This window comes from Pseudophryne corroboree, chromosome 2, assembly GCF_028390025.1.
Source record: "Pseudophryne corroboree isolate aPseCor3 chromosome 2, aPseCor3.hap2, whole genome shotgun sequence".
Classification (NCBI taxonomy): Eukaryota; Metazoa; Chordata; class Amphibia; order Anura; family Myobatrachidae; genus Pseudophryne; species Pseudophryne corroboree.
Window position 1 is genome coordinate 486,979,072 of NC_086445.1, and position 21,087 is coordinate 487,000,158.

A 21,087-nucleotide genomic window follows, 5' to 3' on the forward strand; every position below is an offset into this window, starting at 1 on the left:
GCAGGGTTGCCGTTAATGACATGCATCACAGAGTGAAAAGGATGTGTTTCAGCGTTGTCAGCCACCCCTCCCTAGGGAGACCTTAGGTCGACATCAGAGGGAGCAGCGCCTTATTGTCAGATATCAGGCAAAGCCCCAGTGTATTGGAAATGTTCCAGCTTGCCACTGGAAGGAGCCCACGGGTCTCAAGTTTCGCCTCACACTAGGAGTAGCTGGTACGGTGTAATATAATAGGCAAAATAAAATAAGAGGGTGCCAGCATGTGAAATTCAAAGCAGCAGTAAAGTTAATGGTAGGGGAGGAATGTTACAACCGTAGCGTATGGCAGGGCCAAGCAGACTCCCACAACAGTAATCGGTGTCCCATAAAATTTCTCAATCCTCACTGCAGCTACTGGCGGGACTGCCACAATCCAGTGAACACACAAAAGACAGGGTATATGAGGGAGAATATCCCTTATGAGACAGGCAGCAGTCAAGTCAGGTAGGGTCTCAGTGACTCCGAGTAAAGCCCTCAAGCACAGCCTCTCAGATATCGGGCGGGGGGTCAGCAGATTCCGTGACTCAGGGATGGAGGTGACTCACCCAGAATCCAGAGACCGGTAGTCTGCGGATGCTGGAAATGGCTGCCTCAGGAACCAGGTGCAGGAGGGGTGCACTCCGGGAGGTCAAAGTTAATATGTCCCAGGAGAGAAGGTCCGGACCTTTGTGTCCGAGTTGCCACGGCAAAGGGTACCAATCACCACCGGAGGCCGCGGCTGCTATATACCGTGAAGGCTGTAAGATGGCCACCGCCTGCTGATGCACGGATCCCACCAGGCAGGTCACCACAGTGCGGCGTCAGATGAAGCAGGGTAGCGACTAACAGAGATGCAGTATAGTTAAAAGTGCCTATATATATATATATATATATATATATATATATATATATATATATATAACTGCAGCCAGGCACTGACCCAGGGACCTCCCACAGCAAGCAGTGGGAGGAAGCAGTGGGAGGTGTCACGGCTGTGACCGCTCATCCAAGGCAGCGGCAAAGTAATAGGAGGTGCCCATGCATATATAGGGCTGCAGCCTGCCCCGGACTCCGGGATATGCTGGAGCAAGCAGCACGAGGTGCCACGGCTGCTCACCCAAGGCAGCAGCAAAGTAACAGGAGGTGCTGCTGTACATGCAGGGCTGAAGCCAGCCATGGGATCCGGAACCTCCGGTAGGAACCAGAAGGAGTCAGCAGTGGGAGTTGCCACGGCCACGAACACTCACCCAAGGCAGGTAACAGGGTCTCCAATGTGAGGGAGAGGACTCTGGGCGATGGTCATCAGCGAGGACCGTCCAGGGGATTAGACGCTGCCATTCCTGAACCTCTGTATATCTTGGAACCCTCTGCCGGGTCTGCTCCAAAATCTATCTCCAGGCTTTAGGATAGGGATCAGGCCACAACCTGCAAGGGCCCAGGGGGGACCACCTGGCTCCGCTTATTTGATCTTCAGCAGTAACTTGGTAGCTGTATAAGAGAGGGGTGCTTCAACCCCTAGCAAAGAGCCTGCAAATATCTATTTTAATGGGCGAAGGCCAGGAGCTCGTTACAGACACGTCTTGTCAGTCTGCCTTTCAGGCCACACCCGGGATCCTTAACTTAATATTTTATTGCACAATCTTTCCAGGAAATCACTGCAATCAAGACATTTCTGTAGGTCTCAATGGGATATCTGCACCTGTCAGCACGTAGTTTGGCATACTCTTTCTGAGCAAACTGTTCCAGCAGTCTGTGGTTTGATGGGTGGTTTTTCCAGAATGCATGCTTCATCTCTTTCCATGTATGTATGATAAGATTCAGATAAGGGCCCACTGAAGGTCACTTCAGAATAGTGCAATGTTTTGTGCTTCTACATTCTGGGTTGCTTTTAGATTGTTTTTGGTGACTGTCCTGTTGGTAGATCCATGACCTGTGACAGATCTTTTTGACACTGGGGGTATGTTTTGTTCAAGAATGCCTTGATATTCCTGAGATTTCATTGTGCCATGAACAGATTCAAAGCTCCTGCCAGACACAGCAAAGTAGCTCCAAAACACAGCCGAACCTCCTCCATATTTCACAGTAGGCATGGTATTCTTATCTTTCAAAGCTTATTTTTTCATCTGTAAACATTTCACAAAGCTCAAATTTTGACGCATCTGTCTAAATCACACTCTCCCAGAAGCATTCTAGTTTGTCAATATACATTTTAGCAAATTCCAATCTGACAATTTTTAATATATTTTTTTTAAATGAAGTTCTCCTACTGTAGGTCTTCTTCCATAGAACCCAGTCACTCAAAAAATGATGGATGATGCGATCAAACACTGACGTACCTTGACCTTGGAGTTCATCTTGTGTCTCCTTGGTAGTTTTCCTTATTCTATGATTCTCGTTACCATTCTATTTAATTCAGGGTCGATTTTCTTCTTGTGGCCACTTCCAGGGAGTTTGACTACAGTCTCATGGACTTTATACTTCTTAATAATATTTGAAACTGTAGTCCCAGGAACATCATGCTGCTCGGAGATGGTTTTACAGCCATTACCTTTAATATTCGTGTCTATCATTTTCTTTCTGACTCCTCAGACAACTCTACACATTGCTCACTCTGCTCGATGTTCAGTGTGGTGCACACAATGATACCAAACAGCAGTGACTACTTTTCTCCATTTAATAGGCTGAATGGCTAACTAGAAGAATGAAGACATATGGTTCACTAATTCAAGAAAGCAATTAGTTTGAAATACCACTAAAATCCAATTATTTATTATTTTTTGTAAGAGGTACCAACAAATCTGTCCATACCATTTTAGAATATCTTTGGAGAATAAGCAATAATTTATCTATTCTCACAGTTTCTTTGCTTTGCTCTATAAAATAACAAAGGCATGCAGGTATACATGAGATAATAGCTTTTAATTTCATCACTTTTCAGGAGGAATTGTTTCAATGAGCTGCAAGGGTACAAACAAATGTGTCCATGACTGTATATCGCAATGAGAGGAGAGCTGAGTAAGGACAAATCTAAATATGGTACATTTTGATTGAAATACTTTTTTTTTGCAAACGATCTTTTCTTTAAAGATTGCACAGACAAATAATTTATATCTGATAAACTTTATTACTTGAGCTATTGAAAACTGATTATTTTTTTTAGTTTTTTGTTTCTATATTCGTTCAATCTGCCCACAAAGATTGCATGTACAGTTGTTTTCAAGAACTGAGTAATCAAAATCTTGCCATATTTCTGAAAGATGTTCTATGCATTTGGAGGGTTAGATTTTCAAGTAAAACAGTATACTTCAATACAATGAATTCAATAAAACAATTTAACAACACAAAGTGAACACTTGAAAACGTATAACAAAAAACGTAAACTAAACTTCAATATTGGCTTAGATATCCATGCGGAGGATGAGGAAACAAAAAACTGAATGGGAACACTAGGTCCAGGAGTTTCCATCTGTATTTTGGACAGTAATTTTGCTTCCAAACTTAATTCCTAAAAGGTAGAAAACACAATTTATAATCAGTGTTTTATTATGTAAGTTTATCTACATATGTAACAACATTTCAATTGACACCATGTTATACACTGTGGTGATATTAAGAATCAAATATATCACATAGCTGAAGTCTCCCCAAAAATGAAGTGCTTGATTACATTTTTTACATGCAGTACGATTTATTACCATCAGATGCATCGCTGTACTGTATAATATCCCACCAAAAGTAAATTAAATGTTCAGTACAGGGGGACAAAGACAGTGACATAAGTGTAATGGGTACAAGGTATGGGGTGCACACAGTCCCCTGGGTCTAGGAGGGCACACACCACACACCCTGCACCCATATTCTTCATTACTTGCCTCTCCAGAGTCCCACGCCAGCACCTGCAGCATCACCAGGAAAATAGCACAGTGGACATTTTTTCATTTTTTGAAAATGCGCAGTAAGAAAATCACCAGGAAAATGGCAACTGCACCATTTTCTCAGAGACCTACGTATATGCAGTAGACCCTAGCATACCGATAGAGTCTACTACTGCTCAGAACTGCCACCAGATGGATAAAGAGGAGGAGGCCCGGACAGAAGCTGCACACGCACACTCTCCTCTCTTAACATGCCCTTGGACAATAGCCCTCATTCCGAGTTGATCGCTCGCTAGCTGCTTTTAGCAGCAGTGCACACGCTAAGCCGCTGCCCTCTGGGAGTGTATCTTAGCTTAGCAGAAGTGCGAACGAAAGAGTAGCAGAATTGCTACTAAAAAATGTCATGCCGTTTCTGAGTAGCTCCAGACCTAATCCTATTTTGCGATCACTGCAGTCAGTTTAGTTCCTGGTTTGACGTCACAAACACGCCCTGCGTTCGGCCAGCCACTCCCTGTTTCACCAGCCACTCCTGCGTTTTTGCCTGGCACGCCTGCGTTTTTTAGCACACTCCCGGAAAACGCCAAGTTACCACCCAGAAAAACCCACTTCCTGTCAATCACTCACCGATCAGCAGTGCGACTGAAAAGTGTTGCTCGGACCTGTGTAAAATTGCATAGTTTTGAGTAAAAGTACTTTGCGCGTGCGCACTGCGGCCCATGCGCATGCGCAGAAATGCCGATTTTTGCCTAAACGCTGTATAGCGAAAATCTGCAACGAGCGAACAACTCAGAATGACCACCAAAGAACATGGGTTCCCTATAAAGCAACACGTGGTGGTTGCCGATGCATGACCAACTATTATATTGTGACCAACCCAGGGTGTATTGCTGGTACTGGTTATTCATTCAATGGAAGAATGTATGCACCCCAGTGGTGCCTCTGGCTACTTGCAGGGGTGCCCTGGGTTGGTGGTCCAGGAAAAAAATCAAATTATTTATGTTCAATGTAATAGTTAAAACCAATGGTGGTTGTTTCCAATCATAAAATATGTGGTCATACAGAAGTGAATCCTGCCCCTCACCACATAACAGAACCTAATAATGATATAATAAACCTAATAATGATATATAAATACAATACCTGTATACTTAATTTAATATTTTTTTCTGAATTAGAAATTTCTGACCTAGGGGTGCCGTGAAAAAAATTCTGATACTCTAGGGTACCAGGATTTTAAAAAGTTTGTGAACTACCGGGTTAATGTATTGCAGTAACTTTGTTGTAGATTTCTTACAAAATATATTTATATTTAGGATATAATTAACATTTTTGCTGTAAAAGGAATAAGCACAACGTGAGATATATTTTCTATTAGGTTATTCTTCAGCTCCAGGTAGTGTAACCATATCCACTCATGAACAGAAATAACAGAAATGAACCCATATCCAGCCCTGTGCACTTAACACAGTCAGTTGCTTTGTTAAAATGTTATGTTCCTCTGCAGCTGCATCCTCTGAAGCAGAAGTACTGCAAGACTTCCATGTCATTCAGCTCCAGGACTTTTCTCCCCAGAAAAGACTACAACAACTAAACTTAAGGTAAGAGCTAAGACTTAAGTACATTATATTTTATGGCCTAACAAATGGCTGCCTCTTTTCGTCCACTAGGGGGTACAGGAGACATTACACTGGGTATAGGCTGGATGGGAGGCATCCGGGCACCAATGGGGTAACTTTCAACTACCCAGCAGCCCTCATGCCTCCTGACCGTGCCCTCTAGCCCGGTGCCCGCCAGTTTTTTATTGATGCCGGCAGGAGCAGACACCATTCAAGAGGGGCTAAAGTGAAGACAGCCCCAAGGTAACAGAGGAGAAGCAGTATAGGCGTCCAGCGGACGCCCGGACCATGCTCCATCACCCGGCTCTGGCGGTGGCAGCACCAGCGAGCGGACTGGTGACTTCTGACTCGAGACTGCAGGAGGAGGAAACACAGCTCCCGTAGCGCGCAGCCGGGAGGTAAGAGAACGGCTCCCCCTGTTAGACAGGAGGAGACGCTACAGCTGCGATACACCCTAGCCCTGGGAGACTGCGGGGTGTGGGGGGAGTGGTGCACAGGATACCTGGGCTTTACACTAGACCACTGGGGCACACGCTGCAGACTATTAGGTGCAAAGTCCCTGGAGGTTAGGCACCCATAGGGGGATATAGGCATAGTCTGTAGCTAGTAGTCCCTACTCCTACTCTTGTGGTTGCCGCACCTACGCAGGCTACCACCTTTCACAGTAATTTAGCAATCTGTGCAGAACCTAGCGCAGGCGTCCACTTCAGTTCAGCAACTCCTGGACAGGGAAAGGTCTTCCACATGTAGACTCACAATACGTGAGAGCTCTACCCCAGTTTCAGAGGGAGAGTCAGAATTAGGACTCCTCACAGATCAGGAGGATAGTGGGTCTTCCACGTCTGAGATGGGGTCAGCCTCAGTCCATAATTCCTTAACACTGACAGATATAGAGGCACTAGTAAAGAAGAGGGAGGCAACACTGTTTCCTCCCTCAGCGCAGCTTGAAGACCTGTTAGAGGTCACTTGGGCACAGCCTTCTTAAAGGTTTCAACTACCCAAGCAAATAACTACATTTTACCCGTTCCCACCTAAGGAAAGGGCCAAATGTGACAATTCGTCCCCAGTGGATGCACATGTGGCTAGATTAGTAAGATCTTCTGTGCTCACTATTCCTGACATGTCATCACTCAAAGATCCGACAGATAGAAAACTGGAAAATTTCTTAAAGACAGCTTTTTCTCATGCAGGAGCTATTGCCCATCCTGCCTTAGCATCAGCTTGGGTAGCCAAGGCTATCGGGACCTGGGCAGAGAAGCTAGAGCATGGTCTTACTTCTAAGACAAGAAGAAGTGAGATACAGTACTCCCATATGTGATAAGACATTCAGAGGGCAAGTGCCTACTTAGGAGAAGCAGCCATGGACACGGGGGTATTGACTTCCAAAGTGTCTGCAGCTACTATTGCAGCTAGAATGTCTCTCTGGCTCCGGTCTTGGAAAGCAGACACAAATTCTAAAAAGGCCGTAGAGGCGCTTCTATTTACAGGTGATACACTCTTCGGAAGACGCCATTTCTCCCTTTCACAGCGCCTGTGAAGCCCAAGACTACATTTTGTTCCTTTTGTCCGCATGGAAGGGTCAGAGGTCAGGCCTCTTCCAGATACCAAGCTCCTGATAGAACTTCAAACCCTCATTCTAAGCAGCCCTGGCCTACCAGACGTCCAGCCCCCAAGCAGGCTGATCCCAGTATAGGAGGCCGACTTCTATCTTTTCCCTGTAATGGATGGAAACAACAAGAGACCCATGGGTCAGGGACATAATTTCCCAGGGATATGCTCTGGCGTTTCGAATATGTCCACCCCAGCGGTTCTTGAACATGGCTCTTCCAGGGTAGCCTAGGCCAAATACATATTTGTATGCAAACTCTCTTCTCTTATTCCCTGACCAGTATTTACCAGCCCTGCCTTCAGGGCTTCTTCCATGCTGCTTCCATCCTCTGAAATGTCCTTCCACACTTAATCAGATCCTCCTCCTAACCCTCCAGAATTTACACTCTACTGCTCTGCTTCCCATTTCCTGCTGTTTTTGTAATGTCATTATTTAATTTGCATGTTATTATGTAATAATGTGAAATTGTATAACTGTACCTGTCTAAATTGTTCACCTTCCACTTATGTAAACCTGTATTTTCTATAAAACTTACAGTGCTACGTGACTCTTGTGGTACCATACATACACAGATGTGGTTAATATGTGATGAAGTCAATGCTTTAATATTATTGCAGATGAGGATAAGGAGACCTACATGGGGATTTTGCACATTGACTGGACAGCATAATACACAGCCAGCTTTCCTTATGTGAGGATTATCCAATTTTGAGTTAAAATGTTAAGGATCTGCCATTATGTGTGGGGAAGATGCAAATTTATATGGCGTGAAATAAATAGCTGAAGCATGCAGTAAAGTTATCCCTGTGACCTCCTGTGAGATGGGGGCATGAGCGGGTGAGGGTGGCGGCTCTACTATGGGAATCGAGAGGTCACATGTGCAGCACATAAGATGCGACCTGCCGCTCCTGCATCGGTGCCGCATATACACCTATACAATAAATGGCCGTTCACAAGATCCCGGCAGAACGGTGTGCACCTAGCTTAAGCTTGAAGTTTTATAATCACCATGGACAGACCTAAGATATTTAATTACATTACATAGAATAGTTATCTTTGTTTAAACTAAGTTGGAAGGGCTAAGGTACAAATGCAGAATAGTATTAGGGATCCAATAGCAAAGGTTAAGATATGACTAAGAGAGGTGAAAAATGGCAAAGGAAAGGTCTAGATTTAGGCTATTTCCCTCCCAACCACACCCAAGTAAATGGTAGAATGGCGTATGCTACTATGCTAACATGTTATGATTTTAGGCAGGTACAGTACACCAAGTAAAATACATCGGGGGAGATTTCTCAAAGTTAGTTGAGAGATAAAATGGCGAGAGATAAAGTATTAAACAATCGTCTTCTACCAGTCAATTTACAGGCTGTGTTTGAAAACTGTCAGGTGCTGATTGGTTGGTACCTTATCTCTCTCCACTTTATCTCTCTCCAAGCTTTGGCAAATCTCCCTTATAGGGATTTATGATATTATGTTAGCAAGCCTATACATTTAATAAAGGGAACCATGACATAATATCTTATATATGTGACACTGCTACTCATCATGAAAGCATTAACTGAAAGCTGGTATCTATTACCATTTTATTGCAATACATTTGTAACTTTTATTGTGTTATAATTAAATGATGCCCTAATTTGGGTGATTATCACAAACTATTTCTGAGTAATTTTATTTTAAAGAAATGGTTGAGTACAGGATAATTTATGTATTATTTCTTACAATGCTTCCTTTTATTGTTTAGCCAGCAGCTATAATCCTTTTTTGCAAGTAATGAACCCACTGCACCACTGGTACCATACTGTATGTGTAATCTATGGGTACCCATGAAGAATGCAGAGGTGTTAATGCTACTGTATTAACATGATTTTCATTGAAAATGGGTCTCAACAAGGTGGGAAAGCCTTTCAGTCAAGGGCTATGAGTGGCAGTAGTTGAAGCACATGACACCACCCATTTGTGGGGTCCTTGAGCAAAGCCATGGAAGAGCAGCGGGGTCTCACAAGCTGGGGAACAGGTGACAGTGAATAGCAGTTGTGGTTCACTGCTGGAGCTGACAGTTGAACTGCTGTTTTCTTGCCTCAGGTATACAGAATTTCTCTGACGTCCTAGTGGATGCTGGGGACTCCGTAAGGACCATGGGGAATAGCGGCTCCGCAGGAGACTGGGCACAAAAGTAAAGCTTTAGAACTACCTGGTGTGCACTGGCTCCTCCCCCCATGACCCTCCTCCAAGCCTCAGTTAGATTTTTGTGCCCGAACGAGAAGGGTGCACACTAGGTGGCTCTCCTGAGCTGCTTAGTGAAAAGTTTAGTTTTAGGTTTTTTATGTTCAGTGAGACCTGCTGGCAACAGGCTCACTGCATCGAGGGACTAAGGGGAGAAGAAGCGAACTCACCTGCGTGCAGAGTGGATTGGGCTTCTTAGGCTACTGGACATTAGCTCCAGAGGGACCGATCACAGGCCCAGCCATGGATAGGTCCCAGAGCCGCGCCGCCGGCCCCCTTACAGAGCCAGAAGACAGAAGAGGTCCGGAAAATTGGTGGCAGAAGACGTCCTGTCTTCAACAAGGTAGCGCACAGCACTGCAGCTGTGCGCCATTGCTCTCAGCACACTTCACACTCCGGTCACTGAGGGTGCAGGGCGCTGGGGGGGGGGGCGCCCTGAGACGCAATAAAAACACCTTGGATGGCAAAAAAAAAATGCATCACATATAGCTCCTGGGCTATATGGATGAATTTAACCCCTGCCAGAATACACAGAAAAACGGGAGATAAGGCCGCCGAGAAGGGGGCGGAGCCTATCTCCTCAGCACACTGGCGCCATTTTCCCTCACAGCTCCATTGGAGGGAAGCTCCCTGGCTCTCCCCTGCAGTCACTACACTACAGAAAGGGTTAAAAAAGAGAGGGGGGCACTAATTACGCGCAGTATTAAAAATACAGCAGCTATAAGGGGAAAAACACTTATATAAGGTTATCCCTGTATATATATAGCGCTCTGGTGTGTGCTGGCAAACTCTCCCTCTGTCTCCCCAAAGGGCTAGTTGGGTCCTGTCCTCTATCAGAGCATTCCCTGTGTGTGTGCTGTGTGTCGGTACGTTTGTGTCGACATGTATGAGGAGAAAAATGATGTGGAGACGGAGCAGATTGCCTGTAATAGTGATGTCACCCCCTAGGGGGTCGACACCTGAGTGGATGAACTGTTGGAAGGAATTACGTGACAGTGTCAGCTCTGTATAAAAGACAGTGGTTGACATGAGACAGCCGGCTACTCAGCTTGTGCCTGTCCAGACGTCTCATAGGCCGTCAGGGGCTCTAAAGCGCCCGTTACCTCAGATGGCAGATATAGACGCCGACACGGATACTGACTCCAGTGTCGACGGTGAAGAGACAAATGTGACTTCCAGTAGGGCCACACGTTACATGATTGGGGCAATGAAAAATGTTTTACACATTTCTGATAATACGAGTACCACCAAAAAGGGGTATTATGTTCGGTGAGGAAAAACTACCTGTAGTTTTCCTGAATCTGAGAAATTAAATGAGGTGTGTGATGATGCGTGGGTTTCCCCCGATAACAACTGATAATTGCTAAAATGTTATTGGCATTATATCCTTTCCCGCCAGAGGTTAGGGTGCGTTGGGAAACACCCCCTAGGGTGGATAAAGCGCTCACACGCTTGTAAGAACAAGGGCTCTACCCTCTCCTGAGATGGCCGCCCTTAAGGATCCTGCTGATAGAAAGCAGGAGGGTATCCTAAAATGTATTGACACACATACTGGTGTTATACTGCGACCAGCAATCGCCTCAGCCTGGATGTGCAGTGCTGGGTTGGCGTGGTCGGATTCCCTGACTGAAAATATTGATACCCTAGATAGGGACGGTATATTATTGCCTATAGAGCATTTAAAAGATGCATTTCTATATATGCGTGATGCACAGCGGAATATTTGCCGACTGGCATCAAGTCTAAGTGCGTTGTCCATTTCTGCCAGTAGAGGGTTATGGACACGACAGTGGTCAGGTGATGCGGATTCCAAACGGCATTTGGAAGTATTGCCTTATTAAGGGGAGGAGTTATTTGGGGTCGGTCTTTCAGACCTAGTGGCCACGGCAACAGCTGGGAAATCCACGTTTGTACCCCAGGTCGCCTCTCAACATAAGAAGACGCCGTATTATCAGGCGCAGTCTTTTCGTGGGCAAGCGGGCAAAAGGTTCCTCATTTCTGCCCCGTGACAGAGGGAGAGGAAAAAGGCTGCAGAAATCAGCCAGTTCCCAGGAACAGAAGCCCTCTCCCGCCTCTGCCAAGCCCTCAGTATGACGCTGGGGCTTTACAAGCAGAATCAGGCACGGTGGGGGCCCGTCTCAATGAATTTCAGCGCGCAGTGGGCTCACTCGCAAGTAGACCCCTGAACCCTTCAGGTGATATCTCAGGGGTACAAATTGGAATTCGAGACGTCTCCCCCTCGCCGTTTCCTAAAGTCGGCTTTACCGATGTCTCCTTCTGACAGGGAGGCAGTTTTGGAAGCCATTCACAAGCTGTATTCCCAGCAGGTGATAATCAAGGTACCCCTCCTGCAACAGGGAACGGGGTATTATTCCACACTGTTGTGGTACCGAAGCCGGACGGCTCGGTGAGACCGATTCTAAATCTAAAATCTTGAACACTTACATATGGAGGTTCAAATTCAAGATTGAGTCACTCAGAGCAGTGATTGCGAACCTGGAAGAAGGGGACTACATGATGTCTCGGGACATCAAGGATGCTTACCTTCATGTCCCAATTTACCCTTCTCACCAAGGGTACCTCAGGTTTATGGTACAGAACTGTCACTATCAGTTTCAGACGCTGCCGTATGGATGGTCCACGGCACCCTGGGTCTTTACCAAGGTAATGGCCGAAATGATGATACTCCTTCGAAGGAAGGGAATTTTAGTTATCCCTTACTTGGACGATTCCCTGATAAGGGTAAGATCTAGGGAACAGTTGGAGGTCGGTGTAGCACTATCTCAGGTAGTGTTGCGGCAGCACGATTGGATTCTCAATATTCCAAAATCGCAGCTGATTCCGACGACTCGTCTTCTGTTCCTAGGGATGATCCTGGACACAGTCCAGAAAAAGGTGTTTCTCCCGGAGGAGAAAGTCAGGGAGTTATCCGAGCTAGTCGGGAACCTCCTATAACCGAGCCAAGTCTCAGTACATCAATGAAATGGTTCTGGGAAAAATGGTGGCTTCCTACGAAGCAATCCCATTCGGCAGATTCCACGCAAGAACTTTCCAGTGGGACCTGCTGGACAAATGGTCCGGGTCGCATCTTCAGATGCATCAGCGGATAACCCTGTCACCAAGCACAAGGGTGTCTCTCCTGTGGTGGTTGCAGAGTGCTCATCTTCTAGAGGGCCGCACATTCAGGACTGGGTCCTGGTGACCACGGACATAAATATCCTGAAGCTAAGGGCCATTTACAATGCTCTAAGCTCAGCAAGACCTCTGCTTCAAGGTCACCCGGAGTTGATCCATTCGGACAACATCTCGGCAGTCACCCACGTAAACAGACAGGGTGACACAAGAAGCAGGAGGGCAATGGCAGAAGCTGCAAAGATTCTTCGCTGGGCGGAAAATCATGTGATAGCACTGTCAGCAGTATTCATTCCGGGAGTGGACAACTGGGAAGCAGACTTCCTCAGCAGACACGACCTCCACCCGGGAGATTGGGGACTTCACCCAGAAGTCTTCCACATGTTTATAAAACTCGACAAGTATTGCGCCAGGTCAAGGGACAGGTCAGGCAATAGCTGTAGACGCTCTGGTAACACAGTGGGTGTACCAGTCAGTGTATGTGTTCCCTCCTCTGCCTCTCATACCCAAGGTACTGAGAATTATAAGATGGAGAGGAGTAAGCACTATATTCGTGGCTCCGGATTGGCCAAGAAGGACTTGGTAACCGGAACTTCAAGAGATGCTCACGGAGGATCCGTGGCCTCTACCTCTAAGAAGGGACCTGCTCCAGCAAGGACCCTGTCTGTTCCAAGACTTACCGCGGCTGCGTTTGACGGCATGGCGGTTGAACGCCGGATCCTGAAGGAGAAAGGCATTCCGGATGAAGTCATTCCTATCCTGATCAAAGCCAGGAAAGATATAACCGCAAAACATTATCACCGCATTTGGCGAAAATATGTTGCGTGGTGCGAGGCCAGTAAGGCCCCGACGGAGGAATTTTCAACTAGGTCGATTCCTACATTTCCTGCAAACAGGAGTGTCTATGGGCCTGAAATGGGGGTCCATTAAGGTTCAAATTTCGGCCCTGTCAATTTTCTTCCAAAAAGAACTAGCTTCAGCCCCTGAAGTTCAGACGTTTGTGAAAGGAGTACTGTATATACAGCCTCCTTTTGTGCCTCCAGTGGCACCTTGGGATCTAAATGTAGTTTTTGGGTTCCAAAAGTCACGTTGGTTTGAACCACTTAAATATGTGGAGTTAAAATATCTCACATGGAAAGTGGTCATGCTGTTGGCCCTGGCCTGGGCCAGGTGCGTGTCAGAATTGGCGGCTTTATCCTGTAAAAGCCCTCATCTGATTTTCCATTCGGACAGGGCGGAATTGAGGACTTGTCCTCAGTTTCTCCCTAAGGTGGTTTTCAGCGTTTCACCTGAATCAACCTATTGTGGTGCCTGCGGCTACTAGGGACTTGGAGGACTCCAAGTTGCTAGACGTTGTCAGAGCCCTGGAAATATAGGTCTCCAGGACGGCTGGAGTCAGAAAATCTGACTCGTTGTTTATTCTGTATGCACCCAACAAGCTGGGTGCTCCTGCTTCTAAGCAGACTATTGCTCATTGGATTTGTAGTACAATTCAGCTTGCACATTCTTTGGCAGGCCTGCCACAGACAAAATCTGTAAAAGCCCATTCCACAAGGAAGGTGGGCTCATCTTGGGCGGCTGCCCGAGGGGTCTCGGCTTTACAACTTTGCCGAGCAGCTACTTGGTCAGGAGCAAATACGTTTGTAAAATTCTACAAATTTGATACCCTGGCTGAGGAGGACCTGGAGTTCTCTCATTTGGTGCTGCAGAGTCATCCGCACTCTCCCGCCCGTTTGGGAGCTTTGGTATAATCCCCATGGTCCTTACGGAGTCCCCAGCATCCACTAGGACGTCAGAGAAAATAAGAATTTACTTACCGATAATTCTATTTCTCGTAGTCCGTAGTGGATGCTGGGCGCCCATCACAAGTGCGGATTGTCTGCAATACTGGTACATAGTTATTGTTACCAAAAAATCGGGTTATTGCTGTAGTGAGCCATCTTTTCTAGAGGCTCCTCTGTTATCATGCTGTTAACTGGGTTTAGATCACAAGTTATATGGTGTGATTGGTGTGGCTGGTATGAGTCTTACCCGGGATTCAAAATCCTTACTTATTGTGTACGCTCGTCCGGGCACAGTATCCTAACTGAGGCTTGGAGGAGGGTCATGGGGGGAGGAGCCAGTGCACACCAGGTAGTTCTAAAGCTTTACTTTTGTGCCCAGTCTCCTGCGGAGCCGCTATTCCCCATGGTCCTTACGGAGTCCCCAGCATCCACTACGGACTACGAGAAATAGAATTATCGGTAAGTAAATTCTTATTATTTATAAAATACAAAAATAGATATTTGAAATATAAACACTGTAGTCTTAATTTACCTGTTCAAGACTTCAGCAGCATTAATTCTTGGTTGAATGTACTTCTGGCTTGCCGTCTTCTGACTTGTCTAACCACAAGTAATGTGTGGGTGATTAACAGTAAAACAAATACATACACAAAACAAAAACAAAACAAAACAAAACACAGATTACCTAAAAATTGCAGCAAAAGAGAAAAAGATATATATCCAGAATACAAACATATCTAATATTGAGAAGCAACACCCTGATACCAGCAGGCCTAGCATTACATCTGGCAACACTCCCATATCCCCTTTACAGGTTCTCCAGTCAGATGTGAGGCGGCATTCTAGTGAGCCACACTACTCAGTTTCCACTGATTACACCACATAAAAAAAGTGCCATGACCCTAGTTATACTAAACTCTCCACACCCAGGGGCAGATTATAGGTGGGGCAGATGGGGTTGTCACCAAGGTGCTTTAACATATGATTCCACACACTGCTGCCCACATCTTCCTTGAATCCTCCGTTCAGTCTCACTCTTACTTGGTAGGAATTCTGCGCAACCTACCCGATCTGAGCACAACACAGATGTTGGTTCCCCCTTGCCGTGATGTGGCCAATCAGTGGACAGAGAGCTCTGAGGCAGATAATTAGAGTGTTTGTTTGTAATTGCAATGCGGACCAAGGCTTCTGCTCAGTGCTGCCTTCTCCCACAATTTCCATCTCAGCTTTTATTGTACTGTATGTAGATCGGGAAGTGGAGAGAAAAAGCCAAACTCAGCACCCTGATCGGGAAGCATGCGGCTGGGACTCAGAGAGAGAGTGTGTGGACAGAGACAAGGTAAGGGACACCGCAACAAGTATAGTGGTAGTGGATGTTGTGGTTGCACTAGGGGGTGTCATTTTTATTGGTGGGGGCATCCTCAACTTAGTTGCCCCGGGACCCCACAAACCTTAATCCAGCCTTGCCCCTTGCTTCCCCAGACAGTGCACTTGTGATACAGTACAAAATGTTGATATACAGTAAATCCTGAACTGTATGCAAATGTAATCGCAGTTACTTAATTTAAGCAATATGCAACTACTGCGCCCGACAGACACTGACGCATTTATATCTATAGTGTAGCTTTAAATAACATAACTGCTTCAGAGGGGAAATGTGCAATTATTTTTATAAGCAGCCTTAATCTTGATTTAAGACAATATTTTATTTTGAATCTGTGATTAAATCTTCCCCTTTCAATATATGTTTGTTTTAGATTTCATTGCTACCCACACTAGTGGGCGTTGGGTATTGGGGTTGGGTCTCAATCAGTGAACACACAGACACGTTTGTAGCTATACCTATTAGGGTATAGGAGGCTGAATACCCATAGTGCGCAGATTCAAAGTATGGAGATTACAAATTTGATTACAATTTGATAACTAAGATGGACTTAAACACTCTTTCTGGGATCACTAAGCAACCAATTTCTGTCTAGAAACATTTGCAATATTATGATTTGCTAACAATTGTAAATACCTGTGTTTGTCATTTTGGTCAGTGAGGACTAGTTAATGAAGGCATACTGGGCTATTGTCAAACCCAGTGTAATGTATCACCTTTGATCAGCTAAACATTTGCTTCCCTTGTAACCTGTATTAATTAGCAATAGTATTTCTGTAAATGCAGTCTAGGGTCAGCTGTCTGTTCAAACAAGCAAACAAACAAACAAACAAACACTATCTGTGAGATGTAATGGAGTCCGAGATCGCTGAGGTGTGGGATGCATGCCTATCTCTGATGTTTTTTAAAGTTGCAATCACTTACAAGGCAAAACCATGCCTTGAAAGTGATTGCCATTTAAAGAAAAGTCAGAGATTGTCCGGCATCCCCTACCTCCGGCAACCTCGGACTCAATTACATCCCACCACAAGTGACTGAATTTGAACAGTTGTACAATATCAGGTATTTGAACTTTGCACTTTAACAATTGCAACTTCATTATGGTCTAAGCCAGTGGTTCCCAACCTCGGTCCTCAAGTACCCCCAACAGTTCATGTTTTCCAGGTCTCCTCACAGGATTTCAAGTTAAATAATTTGCTCCACCTGTGGGTCTTTTAAAATGTGTCAGTGATTAATAAATACACCTGTTCAACTGCTAGGTGACCTGGAAAACATGAACTGTTGGGGGTACTTGAGGACCGATGCTGGGAACCACTGCTCTAAGCCTATGTGACTTTAGTTTTGTCTCAAACACACCATATACCACAAACTGCTTTTTTCATATCACTCCATGGTATTTTCTTCAAAACAATAACAGCCTTCACTCTCTATGCAACTCACCCCTCTTTACACATTGCCGCCTCAATTATCCACTACCCTCTTTTTAACACTTATGAACTTTTACTTATCTTTATACATTGACAGTAACATCCACAACCTGTCACCATAAAAAAAAACATTCACAAACCTCTTACAACTACATTTATCTCTCTCGCCTGCTTTTATTAGCTGAAATATCATTAAATCCAGGCTCCAACCACTTGCCCCAATCACATTCAGCTGATTTGCAAAAATATATAAATCCAGCTGATCTCATAAACATCACCATCCAAATCACTAAAATGCACGCCATTACCTTTTTCGGGTGTGGATTATTAGATCTACACTAAAAAGGTCTACCACTAATGGTAGACATGCATTAGGTCGACAGGGTCAAAAGGCCAACATATAGTAGGTATGCAGTAGGAATAGTCGACAGGGTCAACATGGAAATGGTCGACACAAAAAAGTATACAAATTTTTCTCATTTTTGTGGCATTTTGCCACCTTTCTGCCAAAAACAAGCCCCATTACTGTACTGTGTACCATCTCATGGCTTGCCATGCTTCGAGCAAGGTGCCTCGCTCCGCTAACGCTGCGCTCGGCACAGGTTACTATTCCCAGTCGTAGTCCACATGGATGGTAAAGTACGAAACAGTTGAAAAAACAAAAAACTTGTGCCTATCATTTGTGTCGACCATTGTCATATCGCTCTTTTGACCCTGTTGAACGGTCTACCTTTTACATGTTGACCTTTTGACCCTGTCAACCTAACGCATGTCTACTATTAGTGGTAGACCTATTGACTGTAGATTTTTTTAGTGTAGATCTATAGTCCGGAAACTGACCTTTTCATCTCTAACAACCTCAATCTGCTGGCTATAACAGAAACATGGCTTACACAATCAGACACTGCCTCCCCTGCAGCACTGTCACATGATGATCTCCACTTCACACACACTTCAAGGTCTGGCAACAGTAAAGGGGGTGGGGATGGACTATTACTGTCCCAATTTTTACATACACATTTCTAGCACTGATTCCATCACTCATATTTACAAAATGTATTATTATTTTATTACCAGTTATTTATATAGCGCACACATATTCCGCAGCACTTTACAGAGAATATTTGGACATTCACAACAGTCCCTGCCCCAGTGGAGCTTACAGTCTATTCCCTACCATATGTACACACACACACATTCACTCTAGGGTTACATTTTGTTGGGAGCCAATTAACCTACCAGTATATTTTTGGAGTGTGGGAGGAACATGGAGTACCCAGAGGAAACCCACGCAAGCATAGGGGGAATATACAAACTCCACACAGTTAGGGCCACGGTCGGGAACAAACCCATAACCCCAGTGCTGTTAGACAGTCTGCAAACAATTACACCGTCCGTGTTGCCCATCATTTGAAGTACATTTTATCAGGATTTTCATACTTTCTGCATGTGGCAGCTATCTCCCACCTGGGTAAACCAAAAAATATCTGGAAGATTTTTCTGCCTGGCTCTCCCTGGATATCCTATCCTCTGACATCCCCACCATCATCATGGACAATTTCAATATTTCAATTGACAGTCCACTATATCTTTATGCCTCCAAATTACTCACTCTAACCTCCTCTCTCTGCCTCTCCCAGTGGACTGACTCCTCTACTCATCAGGAGGGACACTACCTTGATCTTGTATTTACCAGAATATGCTCAATTTCTGAATTCTCTCCCACTGTTTTTAAACTCGATGTCACTGAAGTCCTCCAATCCTCCTCAAACCTGTTGAAATATTAACACTACTAATTTTCAAGAACTTTCCACCTCTTTGCAATGACTACTCTCACCAATTTCTGTATTCACTTCTCCTGCTGTATCATACATGAACCAGATTCTAGAAATAGCCCTTGATGAAGAGGTTCCAGCTACCCACGCACTCCACGTAGACTTAGATGTCAACCATGGGGGGTAATTCCAAGTTGATCGCAGCAGGATTTTTGTTAGCAGTTGGGCAAAACCATGTGCACTGCAGGAGAGGCAGATTTAACATGTGCAGAGAGAGTTAGATTTGGGTGTGGTGTGTTAAATCTGCAATCTAATTTGCAGTGTAAAAATAAAGCAGCCAGTATTTACCCTGCACAGAAACAAAATAACCCACCCAAAAGGCGGAATTATAAAACTAAAGACGGACACTGGGAATCTTGTTGAGGGAGACAATTTAATAGCAGATCATCTTAATGATTATTTTTGCTCAGTATTTACTACTGAAAGAGAGGGGAAGGGGCCACAGTTAAGTTGCAGGGATATTCAGGAAAATGAAACAAGTACATTTACAGAGGAGAAGGTCCTAACAGAACTCTCAAAGCTGAAAGTGGACAAATCTATGGGGCCAGATGGGATACATCCAAGGATACTAAAAGAACTTAAAGAGGTGCTGGTAGCACCATTGACAGAATTATTCAACCAGTCATTAGCTACAGGAGAAATTCCAGGGGACTGGAAAAGAGCAAACGTAGTCCCACTGCACAAAAGTGGAAGCAAGGAAGAGGCAAACAACTACAGACCAGTGAGTCTTACATCAGTAGTAGGGAAATTGATGGAAACACTCTTAAAAGAAAGAGTTGTAGATCATCTCAAATCCGGCAATTTACTGGATCCCAAACAGCATGGATTCACTGGGGGAAGATCATGTCAAACAAATCTTATTGACTTTTTTGATTGTGTGACTAAAGTGATGGATAAAGGTGGAGCCATGGATATAGCTTATCTTGACTTTAGTAAGGCTTTTGACACAGTTCCACATCGCAGACTGCTAAATAAACTTGAAAGTTTGGGATTGGATATTAGGATTATTGAATGGATAAGATCTTGGTTGAAGGATAGAAAACAGAGAGTTGTGGTAAATGGAGTGCATTCACAGGAGGGAAATGTTACCAGTGGAGTACCCCAGGGATCTGTACTTGGACCAGTGCTTTTCAATATCTTTATTGGTGACATTGCAAATGGGATTAAAGGGAAAGTATGCCTTTTTGCAGATGACACAAAGGTATGCAACAGGGTAGACACACCAGGTGGGGTAAAACAAATGATTGAGGATCTAGGTAGACTAGAGGAATGGTCAAGAGTCTGGCAATTACAGTTTAATGCCAAAAAATGCAAAATCATGCACTTGGGTCTCAAAAATCCTAAAGCTAAATACAGTATTAATGGCACTATACTGGAAACTACTGAGGAGGAAAGGGATCTAGGAGTCACTATTTCAGATGACTTAAAGGCAGGTAAGCAATGTAACAAGGCAATGAGGAAGGCTAGTCAGATGCTTGGCTGCATTGGGAGAGGAATCAGCAGCAGAAAGAAAGAAGTAATAATGCCACTGTATAGGTCATTGGTACGGCCTCATCTAGAATACTGTATTCAGTTCTGGAGGCCATATCTTCAAAAGGATATTAATACATTAGAAACTGTACAAAGGAGGGCAACTAAAATGGTGCATGGCCTACATCACAAAACATACCCAGAAAGACTAAGAAATCTCAATATGTATAGTTTGGAGCAGAGAAGAGAAAGGGGCGACATGATAGAAACTTTCAAATATATGAAGGGTTTTAACAAAGTCCAGGAGGGAAACATTCTCCAAATGAAGAGAAGCAATAGGACACGAGGACATGCACTGAGACTGGAGGGGGGGAGGTTCAGGGGAAATTTGCGGAAAAATTATTTCACAGAAAGGGTAGTGGACAAGTGGAATAGCCTCCCATCAGAGGTGGTAGAGGCTAAGACAGTAGAGCAATTTAAACATGCATGGGATAGACATAAGGATATCCTTACAAAGAAATAAGGATCAAATAAGGTTAGTGATAAAAAAAAATAATATATAAAAAAAAAAAAAGGGGCAGACTAGATGGGCCAAGTGGTTCTTATCTGCCGACAAATTCTATGTTTCTATGTTTCTATGTAAATCTAACTCTCTCTGCACATGTTATATCTGCCTCCCCTGCAGTGCACATGGTTTTGCCCAATTGC

General features: G+C 44.6%; 1 protein-coding gene across 9 annotated transcripts in view; it reads right to left on the bottom strand.

Annotated features, from left to right (window-relative positions):
• Positions 1-2,918: 2,918 nt before the first annotated feature.
• The window catches only part of TEX14 (testis expressed 14, intercellular bridge forming factor), a 739,191-nt gene continuing 721,022 nt past the window's right edge, over positions 2,919-21,087 (bottom strand). For 8 of the 9 annotated variants that reach the window (XM_063953897.1, XM_063953895.1, XM_063953894.1 and 5 more), the window contains one exon: positions 2,919-3,523. In XM_063953897.1, coding sequence (XP_063809967.1) covers positions 3,465-3,523 — 59 coding nt within the window. In that variant the 3' untranslated portion in view covers positions 2,919-3,464. Of the gene's footprint in view, positions 3,524-14,795; positions 14,864-21,087 lie in introns of all 9 variants that reach the window. The other variant, XM_063953890.1, reaches the window with a different exon arrangement.